General features: G+C 40.5%; 1 protein-coding gene across 7 annotated transcripts in view; it reads left to right on the forward strand.

Moving 5' to 3' along the window:
• Positions 1-16,911, forward strand: part of TMOD3 (tropomodulin 3) — a 64,194-nt gene extending 47,283 nt beyond the window's left edge. For 6 of the 7 annotated variants that reach the window (XM_060174676.1, XM_060174677.1, XM_060174673.1 and 3 more), the window contains 6 exons: positions 643-732; positions 926-1,056; positions 4,262-4,369; positions 6,780-6,923; positions 8,395-8,539; positions 13,219-16,911. In XM_060174676.1, coding sequence (XP_060030659.1) covers positions 643-732; positions 926-1,056; positions 4,262-4,369; positions 6,780-6,923; positions 8,395-8,539; positions 13,219-13,253 — 653 coding nt within the window. In that variant the 3' untranslated portion in view covers positions 13,254-16,911. Of the gene's footprint in view, positions 1-642; positions 733-925; positions 1,057-4,261; positions 4,370-6,779; positions 6,924-8,394; positions 8,540-10,724; positions 10,986-13,218 lie in introns of those variants that run through there. The other variant, XM_060174678.1, reaches the window with a different exon arrangement.

Consider the following 16,911-nt stretch of genomic DNA (forward strand, 5'->3'; position numbering starts at 1 on the left):
TTTATTTTAATGAGAGACAGAGAAAGACTAAAGCACTGCTTAGCTTGGGCTTACGCTTGTGCTGGGGATTGAACCGGGGACCTCAGAGTCTCAGGTATGAATGTATTTTGCATAACCATTACGCCATCTTCCCAGCCCTGACCCTGTTTTTTTAACACTATAACTTTCACAAAAGGATTTCTTTTTTTTTTTTTTTTTAATTCTCTAAGAAGTGAAATTTTGGTGTCTGAACATTAAGTAGGAAACCTGCCTTTTATCTCCTACTCCTAGAAACTATGAGGGAAAGTAGCAAAAATGAGAGCATTTCAATTTTCTCTGTTTGCCACTAGATGGAGCTAGACAGGTTTACATTTAAGGTGAAGCTGGCTCCCACTACGTCAGAATTAAGGGATTTGAGGAAATCTAAATTTAGAAAATAACAAGGGGAATGTATAAGCATAGTGAGAAGATGATAGGTGACTTTCAAATCATTCTGTGCTGTCTCTTTTTTGTTTGTTTTTGTTTGTTTTTGGGTATAAAATCTATGTGTGATATCCAGAGAACTTAAAATTCTTGATCGATAGAAGTTTCGGGTTGTAAATTAGTTACTTATGCTTTGAAACTGAAGGAAATAGAGAATAACTTTTTTTTTCTCATTGACAGCCATTCTTGGGATGCACAATTTGATAACGAACACAGAATTCTGTAATATAGTAGGAAGCAGTAATGGTGTCGACCAGGAACACTTTTCAAGTGAGTGCCTAAAACTCCTTGGGAATTCCAGTCCTTTGATACATGTATTTTGTCTTCTTCATGCATCAACTTCAGTAAATGCACAGCAGATGAGTTCTGTTCGTTGCCTGTTTGTGTGAGTTGCCGAATCGATACATACATCTATGTACAAGGACCAACCAATGAGACTCCTGCTCTTTTCCTATGTTAACAGACGTGGTAAAAGGTGAAAAGATTCTCCCGGTATTTGATGAGCCACCAAATCCAACCAATGTTGAAGAGAGTTTAAAGAGAATTAAGGAAAATGATGTTCATCTTGTTGAAGTTAATTTGAATAATATAAAGGTAGGTGTCCTGAGCAAATAGCAGCATCGTTTTGAATTGCTTTGAGTCAACCCATCCAAGATGACAGCAGGGTGGACTGGTTGTTTATTTGTTTGCCACTGGCCTGCACTAGTCCACCATTCACAGTGACCTTTTTTCTTTTTTAATGTTTTATTTATTTATTAATTGGGGGGGGGGGAGAGCATGTGCACAAGAGAGAGAACCAGAGTATCATTCTGGCACGCGTAATATGCGGAATAGAACTTGGGATCTTGTACTTAGTGGTCCAAGGCTTTATCTACTGTACCATCACCTGGGCCTCTTCTTTCTTTTCTGAGAGAGGGAGAGAAATGGAGGAGAGACACCTGCAGCACTGCTCCACTGCTCATGAACACCCCACCCCCAGCAGTTGGAGACTGAGGATTTGAACCTGAATCCTCTCATATGGCATCCTGTGCTCTATGGGGTACACTACTGCCCAAACCCAGAAAGGGTAGCTTTGACACAGCCTAATTCTTTCTGTTTAAAGGTAAAGTTTGAGACCCACCCTACTAGGGAAAGAGAGAGGCAGGCTGGGAGTATGGACCGACCAGTCAACGCCCATGTTCAGCGGGGAAGCAATTACAGAAGCCAGACCTTCTACCTTCTGCAACCCTCAATGACCCTGGGTCCATGCTCCCAGAGGGATGGAGAATGAGAAAGCTATCGGGGGAGGGGGTGGGATATGGAGATTGGGCGGTGGGAATTGTGTGGAGTTGTACCCCTCCTACCCTATGGTTTTGTTAATTAATCCTTTCTTAAATAAAAAAAAATTAATTAAAAAAAAAAAAAAGGTAAAGTTTTTGCTCCTAACAGTACACTAATACCTATCTCTTCAGACTTTAGAAATCAAAGTGTAACATTATTTTTCTGACATGCTTTCTAAAGCATATAATAAACCCTGCACATTGTCAGAGTAAATCTCTCTGATCTCCAAGGGATCGGCCACTCTTTTAAAAAGGTTTGTTTATTGGCGCAAAGTGCAAGGACCAGCATAGGGATCCCAGTTCGAGCCCCTGGCTCCCCACCTACAGGGGAGTCGCTTCGCAAGCGGTGAAGCAGGTCTGCAGGTGTCTATCTTTCTCTCCTCCTCTCTGTCTTCCCCTCCTCTCTCCATTTCTCTCTGTCCTACCCAACAACAGCTATGACAACAAGCACAACAAACAAGGGCAAAAAATGGGAAAACAGCCTCCAGGAGCAGTGGATTCGTAGTGCAGGCACCAAGCCCCAGCAATAACCCTGGAGGCAAAAAAAAAAGGTAATGTTGAGTAGTTTTATAGTATAGTACAGCCACGCCCTGATTTGTTTATCCATTCACAAGTTAATGGGGACCCTAACAATTAGGGATGATTATTACAAAGGCCACAGCACACACTCATGAACAGATCTCTGTGCAGATGTGTTTTCACTTCTTTTTTTTTTATTTTTTATTTTTTTATAAAAAGGAAACATTGACTAAACCGTAGGATAAGAGGGGTATAGCTTCACACAGTTCCCACCACCAGAACTCTGTATCCCATCCCCTCCCCTGATAGCTTTCCTATTCTTTAACCCTCTGGGAGTATGGACCCAAGGTCATTATGGGATGCAGAAGGTGGAAGGTCTGGCTTCTGTAATTGCTTCCCCGCTGAACATGGGCGTTGACAGGTCAGTCCATACTCCCAGCCTGCCTCTCTCTTTCCCTAGTGGGGTGGGGCTCTGGGGAAGCAGAGCTCCAGGACATATTGGCGGGGTTGTCTGTCCAGGGAAGTCTGGTCGGCATCCTGCTAGCATCTGGAACCTGGTGGTTGAAAAGAGAGTTAACGTACAAAGCCAAACAAATTGTTGACCAATCATGGACGTAAAGGCTGGAATAGTGCAGATGAAGAGTTGGGGAGGGGGGGTTTTCCATTTTGTAGATAGCTAGTAGGCATATTTTAGTTATATTCCAAAGGGCGTGTGGCTATACTAGTGTTTAGTGGTTTTTTGGTTTTTGTTTTTGTTTTGCTTCTTTTAAATAAACACAAGTCAGCTTTCTGGCATCTCATCTAGTTTTTAGAAATTCAGTGCTTGGGGTCAAGAAAGATAATATGAGTTAGAGCATACAACAAATAACTTACTAAAAGAGCAAACTCAGATTGTCTTTTGGGTTTTGGCCATTTTATAATAGTTTCATTACAGATATCTCACTTTAAATCTTGATGCATCTGGAGTAGGGTGGAAGGAACATCTGGAAATGATAAGAACTTGGGGAATAAGAACTCTGTTGTCCTGTTAGGTGCTCCTTCTCATGAGTGGAGGCAAGAAAAAGCCTTGGAGGAATTTATATCCATAGTTGGATAATTAGTTTTCTTAAGTTTTTAAAAAGTTCACTTGTCATGTATCTCTGTCTCTAAATCAGTGGTGATGATGTGAAAATAACCAGGCTGCAGGGAATTGAAGTCTTGGCACTAAACGGGAGGAATTAATGCTGTCTCTGTATCTTTCCACATTTGAAGTAGTGGAAGTAATCTCACTTAATTTCTGGCAGCTTCAACTGAGTGACTGGAAACAGGTGGTATGTTGTAGTAGCATTCTGCCTCAGGAAGCATCCTCACTAGGATTAGGCTCTCATAGCTCTTTGTAGAAAAATAGATTCACTGCTTACTTGACCTTAGCCAGAAAGCCTAGAAGCAATGTTTAAAAAAAAAAAGTAGAATCACTTTGATCACCCTGGAGTTGACTTCTTATAATACAAAGAATTAAAGTTAAAAGTAAATGGTCCAGGAGGTGGCACAGTGGATAAAACATTGGAGTCTCAAGCATGAGGTCTTGGGTTCAATCCCCAGTAACACATGTACCAAAGTGAGATCTGGTTCTTTCTCTCTCCCCTATCATCTCTCATGAATAAATAAATAAAAACGAAAAAAAAAAAAAGAAAAGGTAGATTTGTTTTTCTTCACTGTAATACTATAGAAATGGTGGTAGTTGCACTGTTTTTTGTTTGTTTGTTTGTATTTTTAGGTCTGCCCATGTGTGCAAATGTAATGTAATAGAGAAATCAGGTTGATGTGAAGGAAGCTGAGTGGTTTTCATTTGTACACTGTTGCATTTTAATAGAATTCTGAGTTCCTGTTAGTGCAAGGGCATTCAGGTTATAAATATAACGGATGTGCTCAGTGTCCTGACAACTAAAATGTACTACTATTCTTCATTATTATCTTTCAAGAATATCCCAATCCCAACCCTGAAAGATTTTGCAAAGGCATTGGAAACCAACACACATGTGAAATGTTTCAGTCTTGCAGCCACCCGGAGCAATGACCCCGTTGCCATGGTGAGTAAGCTAATACTGATAATACTGAAATCATGCCCACTGTCAGCGTGTGTTACAATATTGGTTAAACTGATTTACCAACTGTAATATGTGCGCCACCGCCTGGCCCCTGATTTACCAACTATTTTACTCCTTTTTTTTTTTTTGTAATTTTTTTTTTAAATCTCTATTAGATAGAGACAGCCAGAATTGGAGAGGGAAGAGGGTGATAGACTAATAGATGGGGAGAGAGACACCTGCAGCCCTACTTCGCCACTTGTGAAGCTTTCCCCCTGCAGGTGGATATTGGGGGCTTAGACCTGGGTCCTTGTGCACTGTAGCATTTGTGCTCAACCAGGTGCGCCATCGCCTGACCCCCTACTCCCATTTTTTTACTTACTGTATCTAACTTGCTATCAGGCAAGGCATTGTTTACTACCCTTTCATGTTTTTGTTTTTTCCTGTATTTCTTTCCTGACATTTTTTTTTTCTAAAAAAAAACATACATGGGGAGTCGGGGCAGTAGCTCAGTGGATTAGGTGCACATGGCGCAAAGCACAAGGACCGGCGTAAGGATCCCAGTTCGAGCCCCCGGCTCCCCACCTGCAGGGGAGTCGCTTCACAAGCGGTGAAGCAAGTCTGCAGGTGTCTTTCTCTTGCCCTCTCTGTCTTCCCTTCCTCTCTCCATTTCTCTCTGTCCTATCCAACAACAACAACATCAATAATAACAATAATAAAACAGCAAGGGCAACAAGAAAGAATAAATAAGTATTTTTAAAAAATACATGGAGTTGTGTAATATGTGCTAGTCTTCCACTTAATTTTTCTGCCCAATAGTATTGCATGAAGATTTTTTTTTAATTTATTCCCTTTTGTTGCCCTTATTGTTTTATTGTTGTAGTTATTATTGTTGTTGTCGTTGTTGGATAGGACAGAGAGAAATGGAGAGAGGAGGGGAAGACAGAGAGGAGGAGAGAAAGATAGACACCTGCAGACCTGCTTCACAGGCCTGTGAAGTGACTCCCCTGCAGGTGGGGAGCCGGGGTTCGAACCGGGATCCTTATGCCGGTCCTTGTGCTTTGCGCCACCTGCGCTTAACCCGCTGCGCTACCGCCCGACTCCCATTGCGTGAAGATTGTTTCATTTTGGTTTGGGTGCCAGGGATTGAGCCTAAGGCCTCATACATGCAAGGCATGCACTGTACCACTGAGCTACAACCCCACCCCCAACACATATAGTTCTTAATATCTGCAGATGGTTCCTTGCAGATCACTAGTGTTGCATTTCTGTCATATGCTTTTATAGGTCTATGGGCAAACGCTAGAAGAAGAATAGGTCTATGGAGATAACCATATGTTTTTTGTCTTATATTCTGTTAATATGCCAGGGCACTTTCCATATGATACCAGGCTTGAACCACGTATATGACAAGCACACTCCCTACCCAATAAGCTGTCTTTCCAACCCCACATTGTCTGTTCTTTAACTCGCTGTTTGACCTCATCCATGTCTTTCTAGCATTTGGACCCATGCTGACTCCTCAGAGGCTGTTTCATATAAACTCACACTATGCTCTTTTCTCTTTCTCTTGCTTCTTCCCCATCTCCTCACTTGTAGCTTTTTGATAATTGGTATGATGCTTGGTAAACACTGACTTGAAGGCCTAGCACTACCCTTTCCTATGAAAAGTGTAATTAAAAGTGGGTTGGCTACATACCCTTCCTCAAGGGACTTAAGATTAGTTAGCTCCTTCTCTATGGTCTTTGAGCTCATATAGTTCTAGTTATCTGTGAACTTCTACTGGACTTCAAACTAAACATTCTGTTTAGTCTCTGCCTTAAAAATTAGTCCATAATTTACCCTCATTTGGGCACTATAGTAACCTAGCTGTAAATAATCTGAGTAAGATACCCAGAAGAGAAATTGATGAAGTCAAGCAGGAGAGATAGCATAATGGTGGTCCAGGAGGTGGTGCAGTGGATAAAGCGTTGGACTCTCAAGTATGAGGTCCTGAGTTCGATCCCTGGCAGCACATGTACCAGAGTGATGTCTGGTTCTTTCTCTCTCTTCTATCTTTCTTATAAATAAATAAATAAATAAAATCTTGAGAGAGAGAGACCATAATGGTTATACAAAAAGACTCATGCCTGCAGCTTTCAAGTCCCAGGTTCAATTCCACTACATAGCACCAGAAGCCAGAACTGAGTAGTGTTCTGGTTAAAAAGCCTGTAGCTTTGAAGTACCAGGTTCAGTTCCCCCACATACCACCAGAAACCAGAGTTGAGTAGTGTTCTGGTTAAAAAAAAAAAGGAAGGAATTGATGAAACACAGAAACTGAGAGGAAACCTGATGTTGACTGACGTATTTTTGACATGTAGTGTGTGGTGTGTGTCATCAAATCTTAATCTCGAAACATTTCTTTAACTTCTAGGCTTTTGCAGATATGCTGAGAGTCAACAGACATTTGAAAAGCCTAAATGTAGAGTCCAATTTTATTACAGGAGTTGGGGTTCTGGCACTAATTGATGCTTTGAGAGATAATGAAGCCCTGTCAGAGCTCAAGATTGACAATCAGGTTGGTGTTCTCTCATAGTACCTTTGGGGAGGTGACAGCTCACACCCTGTGTGGGGCTTGGGGACTGTGGATGCCAGTGGGAGGATGGTTTTCAGGGATCCCTTTAGAAAAGTCTAGATACGGGCCTGGGTGGTGGTGTACCTGGTTTAGTACATTATGCTGTGCAAGGACCCAGGTTCAAGCCCCCAGTTCCTACCTGCAGTGGGGAAGCTTTAGAAGCAGTGAAATAATGCCACAGGTATCTTTCTTTCCCCTTTCCCTCTCTGTCTCCCCCTTCCCTTTCAATTTCTGTTTCTCTCTGTATCCTAAATAAATAAATACAGTTTTTAAAATCTTTAAAGAAGAAAGGAGATGAAAGGTAGAGAATTTGACAAGGATGAGCAGACACAGAGTATCTAGAATATTGTTTAAATACAGAAATATGTACAGAGCAACTCTTGTCATCATGAAAACATTTAAATTGTTAGCTGTTTTATAACATTTGTAAGGTTCATGTATACAGCATTGTCGTTGGACACCTGCATATGTGTGTATGTATGTATGTATGCATATATATACATATACACACATATATATATCCATCCCAAAAGTCCAGTTTCCACCGGTCACCATTCTATTGACTCCCCTTTGCCTATTTCATTTATCCTCATGTTCCTTCTCTGAAGACCAGAGATCTTTCTCCATGTCTAAATCTGTATTTGTATCTGTTTCATTTGTTTGCTTGGTTTCTTTATATTTCATATATGAGCAAAAATCATATGGCATCTGTCCTCTGACACATTTCAGTTAGCAGTATACCCTCAAGGTCAATCTGTGTTGTTGCATATGCACTGTGTCTTCTGTATCCTTTTCTCTGTTAATGGATACCTAGATTGTGAGTGTATCTTGGCTACTATAAGTAATGGGACAACATGCTGAATATTTTTTTTACACATGTACCAACTACTGTATCTTACTGTCGACTAAACCATTAATCCCCCCCCAATGAAGAAAAAATAACATATTTTAAAATCTGTTTTGAGAAACAGGCTGTCATACATGCTGTGAGAGCTCAGACCTGGGACCTCAGGCATGTGTGTCCTATACTTTACGACTGAGTCATGAGTCTCCCAGCCTTTCTTTACTTGGCGGCTCCATAGTTATGAAGTATGTCTCAGAGTAACCCATACCTTTTCAAATCTCTCTGATCAGATACTGAACTTGATTTCTCATATGTGTTGCAAGAATTGGGAAAATAGTAAATGACCAACAGAACCAGCGTGTATCTGAATGTCTTAGTCTTTACTTGTCTTGAAAAGTATCTTGATCAGGGAGGGGGTAGATAGCATAATGGTTATGCCTGAGGCTCCAAAGTCCCAGGTTCAATTCCCCGTACTACCACAAGCCAGAACTGAGCAGTACTCTGGCAAAAAATAAAATAAAAATGTTTTGATCTAGTTTAATAAAACTGTTTTATTTCTAATTATTCCAGAGGCAACAGTTGGGGACAGCTGTAGAACTGGAAATAGCCAAGATGCTAGAGGAAAATACAAATATCCTTAAACTTGGATATCAGTTTACACAGCAGGGACCCCGGACCAGAGCAGCTAATGCTGTGACGAAAAACAATGACTTAGGTAAGACACAGTATCAAATTGAATTTCTGAATTGCTTCATTATGCTGATTTTTGTTTTGTTTTTACTATTTATTTACTTTTGGATAGTGAAGGGGGAGATAGAGGAGAGGGAGAAAACACCCGCAGCACTGTTTCACTGCTTGTGAAGCTTTCTCTCTACAGGTGGGGGCTGGTGTTGGACTTCTTCTCTTCCTATCTGTATCCCTTTAATTCCTTGCTCCTGCCTGATTGCTATGGCAAGAACTTCCAACACTATGTTGAATAGGAATGGTGATAGTGGGCAGCCCTGTCTAGTACCTGATCTGAGGGGATATGCTTCACCACTGAGTGTGATGTTGGCTGTAGGTTTGCTATATATAGACTCCAGTATCTTGAGGAATTTTCCATCTAGTCCCTTTTTTGTAGTGTTTTGATCATAAAGGGATGTTGGATTTTTGTCAGGCTTTCTCTGCATCTATTGACCATGTGGTTTTTGGTCTTGCTTTTATTGATGTGGTGGATCACGTTGATTGATTTATGTATATTAAACCAACCTTGAATCCCTGGGATAAACCCCTCTTGGTCATGATGAACAATCTTTTTGATATACTGCTGTATCTGGTTGGCTAGAATTTTGTTCAGTATTTTCGCATCTGTGTTCATCAGAGATATTGGCCTGTAGTTTTCTTTTCTGGTTGTGTCCCTGTCTGCTTTTGGTATCGGGGTGATGTGGGCTTCATAGAAGCCGGCAGGGAGTGTTCCAGTGTCTTCAGTCTTCTGGAAGACATGTCTTTCCTTTTCTAGGTCTTGTCCTCTATCTTTTTTTTTTTCAAGGTTATTGCTGGGGCTCGGTGCTGACATCACAAATCCACTGCTCCTAGAGGCCATTTTTCTTTCTTCTTCTCCTTCTTCTTCTTCTCCTCCTCCTCCTCCGCCTCCTCCTCCTCTTTCTCCTTCTCCTTTTCCTTCTTATTCTCTTTTTTTTGTAATTGGATAGGACAGAGAGAAATTGAGAGGGGAGAAAGATACATGCAGACATGCTTCACTGCTTGTGAAACGGCCCCCCTGCAGGTGGGGAATTGGGCTCGAACTGGTGTCCTTGTGCTGGTCCTTGTGCCTAACCTGGTAGGCCACCGCCCGGCCCTTCTTCTTTTTCTTTGTCACCCCCTATCAAAAGAAAATGAAAATTTTTTTTCTTAAAGACAGTAGAGTTCTTTGGATTTTATGCAGAAGCACTTGAGAGCCATTCTGTAATATCACTGACTATATGATAGAAATGAAACTTAAAAAAAAAAAATACTGCTTTTATTACTCCTCCAGGGGTCGAGATGCAGTTAAGTCAGCAGAGTCAAGTTTTGCAAAGAAATTGCATCAGATCCAACAAGATGTTAATAGAGCCAGACTATTAGGCCTCTCATCTACAGATGAAACAAGGACTTGCTGGCAGGAAGCACATGGGAACCAGGGAACTGGGGAAGAACTACCCAGTAGGGTGTGAGCTTTACCGTGCAAGAAGCCCTGGGTTCAAGCACCGCATGGGAACACCATGGGTGGCACTGGAAAAGGTCCATGGATAACACCCTGGAATCATGTATATGTAATGTCGTAGTGCCACAAAAAGCAGGCAAGGAAGGAAGGAGGCTCTAAGATGGGGGATATAGCATAATAGTTATGCGAAAACACTTTCATGCCTAAGGCTCTGAGGTCCTGGGTTCAGTCCCCTGCACCACTATAAACCAGAGCTGAGCAGTGCTCTGGCATGTCTGTCTGTCTATCTCTGTCTCTCATTAAAATGAAACAAAATATTTTTTAAAAGGAGCAGAGGGCTAGAGAGGTAACATAATGGTTATGCAAAAAGCCTTTCATGCCTGAGTCACCAAAGGTCCCAAATTCAATCCCCAGCATCACCATAAGCCAGATCTGAGCAGGTTCATCTGGTGGGGAAAAGGAAGGAGGAGAGGCAGATAAAGAATGACGTGGGCATTAAGGCCTTCAGCTTGACTTTAGCCCTACACTTGGGACTCTCCCTCACAACCGTGTTTGTTTCACATACAGTCTAATTAAGTCCCAGACCTTAAAAGATATCAGAAAATAAGACCTGGATATTGTATAAAATATCTTGGGCATATACATTTCCTTTGCCTTCAAAGTTCTTTGGTCTTCTGGTGGTGATAACTTCTTTCCCTCTCTGTTTCCTTCATCTCAGCTATTCAGTGAAATAATCCTACCTACTTGCCAACTGAGGAATGTGACAACTGTAACAGCAAAGAGGTTTTATGGTATACTTGAATAGTGGATTGGCTTTTGAGTCTCATATCACCCACCACTATACTAGCTAACTAATCAAATTTCTCTGCCCGTTTGTTTGCTGTCCTCTTGTTTATAACTTTAAAAAAAAATAACATGCATTTTGACATCTGAAGTGGTTTGCCAATAATATCCAGACCCTGCTGCAATTAGAAAAGCTTCTTGGAAATGTTCTGTCCCAAGAAATTATCTGGTTTACCTTTCAGATGTCTCTATGTTTTCCAGAGATCTGTATCTGTGAGTTATTTGAGGATGCCAGTCTCCACTTGATTCCCCCCCCCCTTTAATGTTTCAGTAAACACATGAAACTCATTCTCTGTTAGCATGGAATAAAATGAGAGTCAGTCCCAGTTAGACTTGTGAAAATGTTCTTGGGAGCTTAATGCCTTAGTCCTAGTGGATTTTATCTTCTAGTTGCCACCCAACAAAAACTGGATAAACTTTCACCTGTGTCACCTGAGTGTCTGATTACATCTATGAAGGCCAGCAGACATACGCCAGCTGTCAGGATAATATAAGAACACCTGGAGCCTGGACAGGAGGCCAGTTGAAACCTGCTGGTTTCTCCTTTTAGAACAAAAAGGCAGTTGCCCTCCTACTTGCTTTCATAGACAGAAGAGTATAAATAGATCAACAGTCCAACAGAAACAGAGGAATTTAACAGTAATACTATCAAAACCAATAATACATAAATGCAGATTAACTATAAAAGCTAAATGCCAGGGCCAGGTGGTGGCACACCTGGTTGAACGCACATTACAATGTGCAAGTGTTTGAGCTTCCAGCCCCCGCCTGCAGGGGGAGAGTTTTGCAAGTGGTGAAGCAGGGCTGCAGGTTACTCTCTGTCTTTCTCACTCCCTATCTCCCCCTCCCTCTTGACTTATGGATTTCTCTGTTCAGTAAATAAGTTTAAAAAAAAATTAGTGAGTCGGGCGATAGCGCAGCGGGTTAAGCGCACGTGGTGCAAAGCGCAAGGACTGACGTAAGGATCTCGGTTCAAGCCTCCGGCTCCCCACCTGTAAGGGGAGTCACAAGCAGTGAAGCAGGTCTGCAGGTGTCTGTCTTTCTCTCCCCCTCTGTCTTCTCCTCCTCTCTCCATTTCTCTCTGTTCTATCCAACAACAATAATAATAAACCACAGCAATGATGGAACAACAAGGGCAACAAAAGGGGAAGAACTGGTCTCCAGGAGCAGTGGATTCGTGGTGCAGGCACCAAGCCCTGGCTAATAACCCTGGGGGCAAAAATAATTTTTTTAAGTTAAATGCCTTTCCCCAGGCTAAACGAAAAGATGGTTGATAGAGCCAGGAGACAGCTTAGTGACAGAGCACTTGGACATATGCACCTTCTTTATTTCATCAGCTAAACTAGTTGTCTGGCCTCTTTGGAGCCAGTTTGTGATAGCCAAATGGGATCTCACAATCCAAAGGGGGCTCAGGGTTTTCATTACTTTTTTTTTTTTTTTTTTTTTGCCTCCAGGGTTATTGCTGGAGCTCGGTGCCAAATCCACTGCTCCTGGAGGCTATTTTTCCCATTTTGTTGCCCATGTTGTCATAGCTGTTTTTGTTGTTGGATAGGACAGAGAGAAACGGAGAGAGCAGGGGAAGACAGAGGGGGAGAGAAAGATAGACACCTGCAGACCTGCTTCACCGCCTGTGGAGCAACTCCCCTGCAGATGGGGAGCCGGGGGCTGGAACCCGGATCCTTAAGTCGGTGCTTGTGTTTTGCGCCACGAGTACTTAACCCGCTACCGCCCGGCTCCCCTTTCCATTACTCTTTATTCATTGTTTTGTCAGAGCTCTGAGTCCCTTCAGGGAAGGAAAGTTTGGAGAGCCATACCTAGAAGTCACTTACCATTAAAATGAACTGTGTTTTGGTGTGTTCTTTCACAGACTAAGGAAATACACTGTAGCTTCTACTCAAAAGAGCATGCAATTACTTTGAATAGTTTCTAACCCCAACTGCCTGTCACTTCAAAACTTAACATAGTAATTTATTAATCATTTTAGAATGGAAATATGAATTTAAAAAATGAGAGATCGGGGCTGTAGCATAGTGGTAGAATGCATGCCTCACATGTATAAGATCCAGAGTTTAATCCCTGGCACCAAACAAAGGAGAAGAATGCAGATGCAATGATTTACAGATGACTGCTGACCATTCTGTTTTAGATTTCCAAACACAGGTGAGGTTTGGACACACAGTTCTCATTTTGAAGCCTCTCAGCTCTTACCAGGTAAACAGTGCTGATGAAGAATGTGATTTTTTTTTTTTAATTGGAAGGAATTTTTTTGTTTTAGTAAAGGTGCAACTGGATCATTCAGAAATGTGTCTGTTACAAGGGAGTTAAAATTGTATATACTTAACACTGACTTCTTTTCTTTTGTATCACAGTTCGCAAGAAGCGAGTTGAAGGAGACCACCAGTAGTCTGCCAAGGTGAAATCTTTGGAAGATTTTGAAAGGTCACCAAGAACTCGTATTGGTGGCATCAAATGTAAAATTTTCCTGGGTAGAAGGGAAAAGACTGGAAATCTTTTTATTTTTAACTATATGGATTTTTTTTTTTTACCTAGTTTGAGTTCTCACCAATTTCAAATTATAAAATTATTGTAGTTGGTGTTTTATATTTTAAAACATTATTTCTGTTTTCTACTACAATCACTTTCATTTTACCGTAATTTTATGATGTATGAGTCTTGGTTTAAAAAACACAGTGGCAAAATTTTTTTCTAAAATCATTTATATAGCATAAGTGAACATTTTTCAAACCAATCTTTTTTTTTAAATCAAAAAAGGGACACTGATGATGGCTGACTTGCTGTTGTTCCTCATAGGTATAAAGCACTTCAAAGCTTTCCTGACATGGAGGTGTTTTTTTGTTGGTTGGTTGGTTGGTTTTTTTTTTTTTTAGCATACATGAATTTGCCCAGGGGCTTGCTCCTTTCATCAAGAAAGCAGAATGAGGTAGGGGAGATGGTATAATAGTTATACAAGAGACTCTCAGGCCTGAGGCTCTTGTGGTCCCAGGGTCAGTCCCCTGCACCATCATAAGCCAGAGCTGAGCAGTACTCTGGTTTAAAAAAAAAAAAAAGGTCAAGTTTAAAACAGATGGCTCCAAATCTAGTCCTGGGTTTAAGAGAAAGAGATCTCTAGGGGAGAAAGGATCTCTGTGCATCCAAGTCACTATTTCTAGTGTATCTCAGCAATATCTAGCTTTCTATTTTTTTCTTCCTCTTTTCTTTTAACAAAGCCATCAGTATTGCCACGTTACATGCTTTGTTTTAAAAAAAACATTTAAATTCATGACAGTTTTTCACTTGAATAATGTGGGCATTATTTGACATTTGTATTAGAAAGTATCTAAGTAGGAAAGCTATTTTCTTTCCTGTAAAAAGTATATGGACAATTCTTGGTTTTGAGTGAAAGAACATGTAAGTTGTTTTTAAGTACATGAAATCAAAGATTTTAAATATGAGTTGTTGAGCTCTGAGAAGTGTGTGAAAACGGTAAACATGCACAGTACAGAAGTACCTCGAATGCAAATCAGAATTGCATAAAATAGTATTCAATCACCACTAAAATTGTCCAGCCAGTAAGGAAAACTACTGTTCATCATGCTTTGCTTTCTTTTTTTTTTTTTTTTTTTTTTTTTTGCCTCCGGTTATCACTGGGACTTGGTGCCTGCATTATAAATCCACTGCTCCTGGAGGCCTTCTTTTTTTTTTTTTTTTTTAATAGCATAGGACAGAGAAATTGAGAGTGAAGGGGAAAATAGAGATGGGGAGAGAAAGACACCGGCAGACCTGCTTCACTGCTTGTGAAGTTATACACATGCCGCGTGCACACGCACGTAGGGAGCCAAGGGCTTGAACCAGGATTCTTGTGCAGGTCCTTGTGCTTCATGCTATGTGTGCTTAACCTGGTGCACTACTGCCCAGCGCCCCCTTGTTCATTCTTTATCCTTGTGTAAAAGAAATTTTTCATAACAAAAGCTGTCTTCCCAGTGCTCAAAGTATTTAAAGTGAGCTCTTGATGCTCAGTAGTAGGATGACCAACACCTGACATTGCCAAAGAGAGCAGGAACAAAAGATTAGGGGGTAGGGACTGAGCTGAGTGTTCCTGATCTCAAAAATCAGGCCTGCCTGTCTCTTTCACAGGAGGGCTTCTCTAAAAGGGTAACTTGTTTCAGAGTGGGGAAAGGCTTGTTCAGCACTTTTGACATTTTGGAATTTGAATCCCAAAATGTCCTCTCTGGTGCTAGATGAACCTGGCCGTTTCTTGTGTAAATCCTTTTAAGAGATGAAATTTTCCCTCTTAAGAACAAGAATGTGGGGCCGGGTGGTGGCGCACCTGGTTGAGCGCACATGTTGCAATGCGCAAGGATCCAGGTTCGAGCCCCTGGTCCCCACCCGCAGGAGGAAAGCTTTGCGAGTGGTGAAGCAGGGCTGCAGGTGTCTGTCTCTCTCCCTCTCTGGCTCTCCCTTCCTCTTGATTTCTGACTGTCTCTATCCAATAAATAGATAATTTTAAATTTCTTTCAAAGAACAAGAATGTGTTTGTTTTCTGGTTCAGTATCCAAGGTTGTAAAGGTTTTAAAAGCTAACTTTGCACTATTTATGTCTGTCCAGTTACAGGCCACTGAGTTTTCTCTTGGGATTGGTAGATGTATCCCCATATACAACTTTGTAATTGTAGTGGGGAGCAGCATGGAGCAGGGACAGAGGGCTCCACTCCAGTTTAATCAAGAATTCCTTGCTTCACTGTCCTGTCAATCAATAAATTGGTCAAGTAGGGGCCAGGCTTAACATGCCTGAGACCCAAAAGGTCCCAGGTTGAATGCCTGGTACCACCATATGCCATTTCTAAGTAATGCTCTTGTTTCTTTTTTTTTTTTTCTCATAAAGATGAATCTAAAAAAAAATTTTTTTTAATTTGATATTTTATTGCTAGTCCCACAATTTTCTCCCTTTCGTCAAATCAAGTAGATGCATCCTACCATGAATTGTCACATATTGCTAATAACATTTTCACTGGATATCAGTGTAAAGAATCTGAGTGTTTTGCTAGCACTATTCTAGTTTTCAGCTACAGTAGTTAATTAAACAAGATTTCATAACCATAAAAGTGCGGAGTTATCTGATTGACCACAAAAAAATCTTTTTGGAATTATAATTGCAGGGCAGGGAAAACAGCATAACAGTTATGAAAAAGGACTTTCATGCTTGAGCCTCCAAAGCCCCAGGTTCAGTTCTGCCCCCCACACCCCCATCATCGCCGCTATAAGCCAGAGCTGAGCAGTGCTTTGGTTAAAATAAATAACTTTAAATAAAACAATTACTTTGTTAAAAAAAAAAAAAAAAAAGATTATGCTCACAAGGGAAGTAACTGGTGTTTACTTGGATCTTTAAAAATCTGGCACTCAGCCTTTGGGTAATTTTCACTGTTTTTGGATTTTCTCTAAATTTTGAAAATAGAATAAACTTGGGTTTTGAAATAGTCTTGATTTGGAAACCAAAGATTTTCTAAGACATTAAGTTTTATAGTCCATTCAATTTAAATTTATCTGGTTATTTAAACAAAGAATACCCCATTTTTAAATTACTGGATTTTTAAGAAAAAACTTTTTAATTATCTATTTTATAAAATTTGATATTGATATTTGAAGTTCTGATTTTTTACAGTAAGTCTGCATGAAATTCTCTAATTTGAAAACAAATATTGTTAGCTAACTGTTGACATTACTCCAGTGAATTTTGGTGCCATATACTTATAGCTAAAGTCTAGTAGGAGTTGAAAGCATTGATGAAATATATTTAAGAGTGCCTGTCATTTAAAAGACCAAATAAACATTGTGTATTAAATGAATTATCAAATTGTTAAAGATTTAAAGAGAATTGCTTTGGTTGTTAAGCTGCAGCTTCTTGCTGTCTGAATGAATGGCCCACATGCTTGCTGTGTGCAATAGATACACTCTGGAAAAGTTACATGTAAATAGAACTTTGTAAGTTGTTTTCCCATTGACAGTATCTGGTATGTTCTCAGTTTAAAGGGGAATTTCATGGTATAATAAAAATTTTAAACAAAA

This window comes from Erinaceus europaeus, chromosome 16, assembly GCF_950295315.1.
Source record: "Erinaceus europaeus chromosome 16, mEriEur2.1, whole genome shotgun sequence".
NCBI classification, from domain to species: domain Eukaryota; kingdom Metazoa; phylum Chordata; class Mammalia; order Eulipotyphla; family Erinaceidae; genus Erinaceus; species Erinaceus europaeus.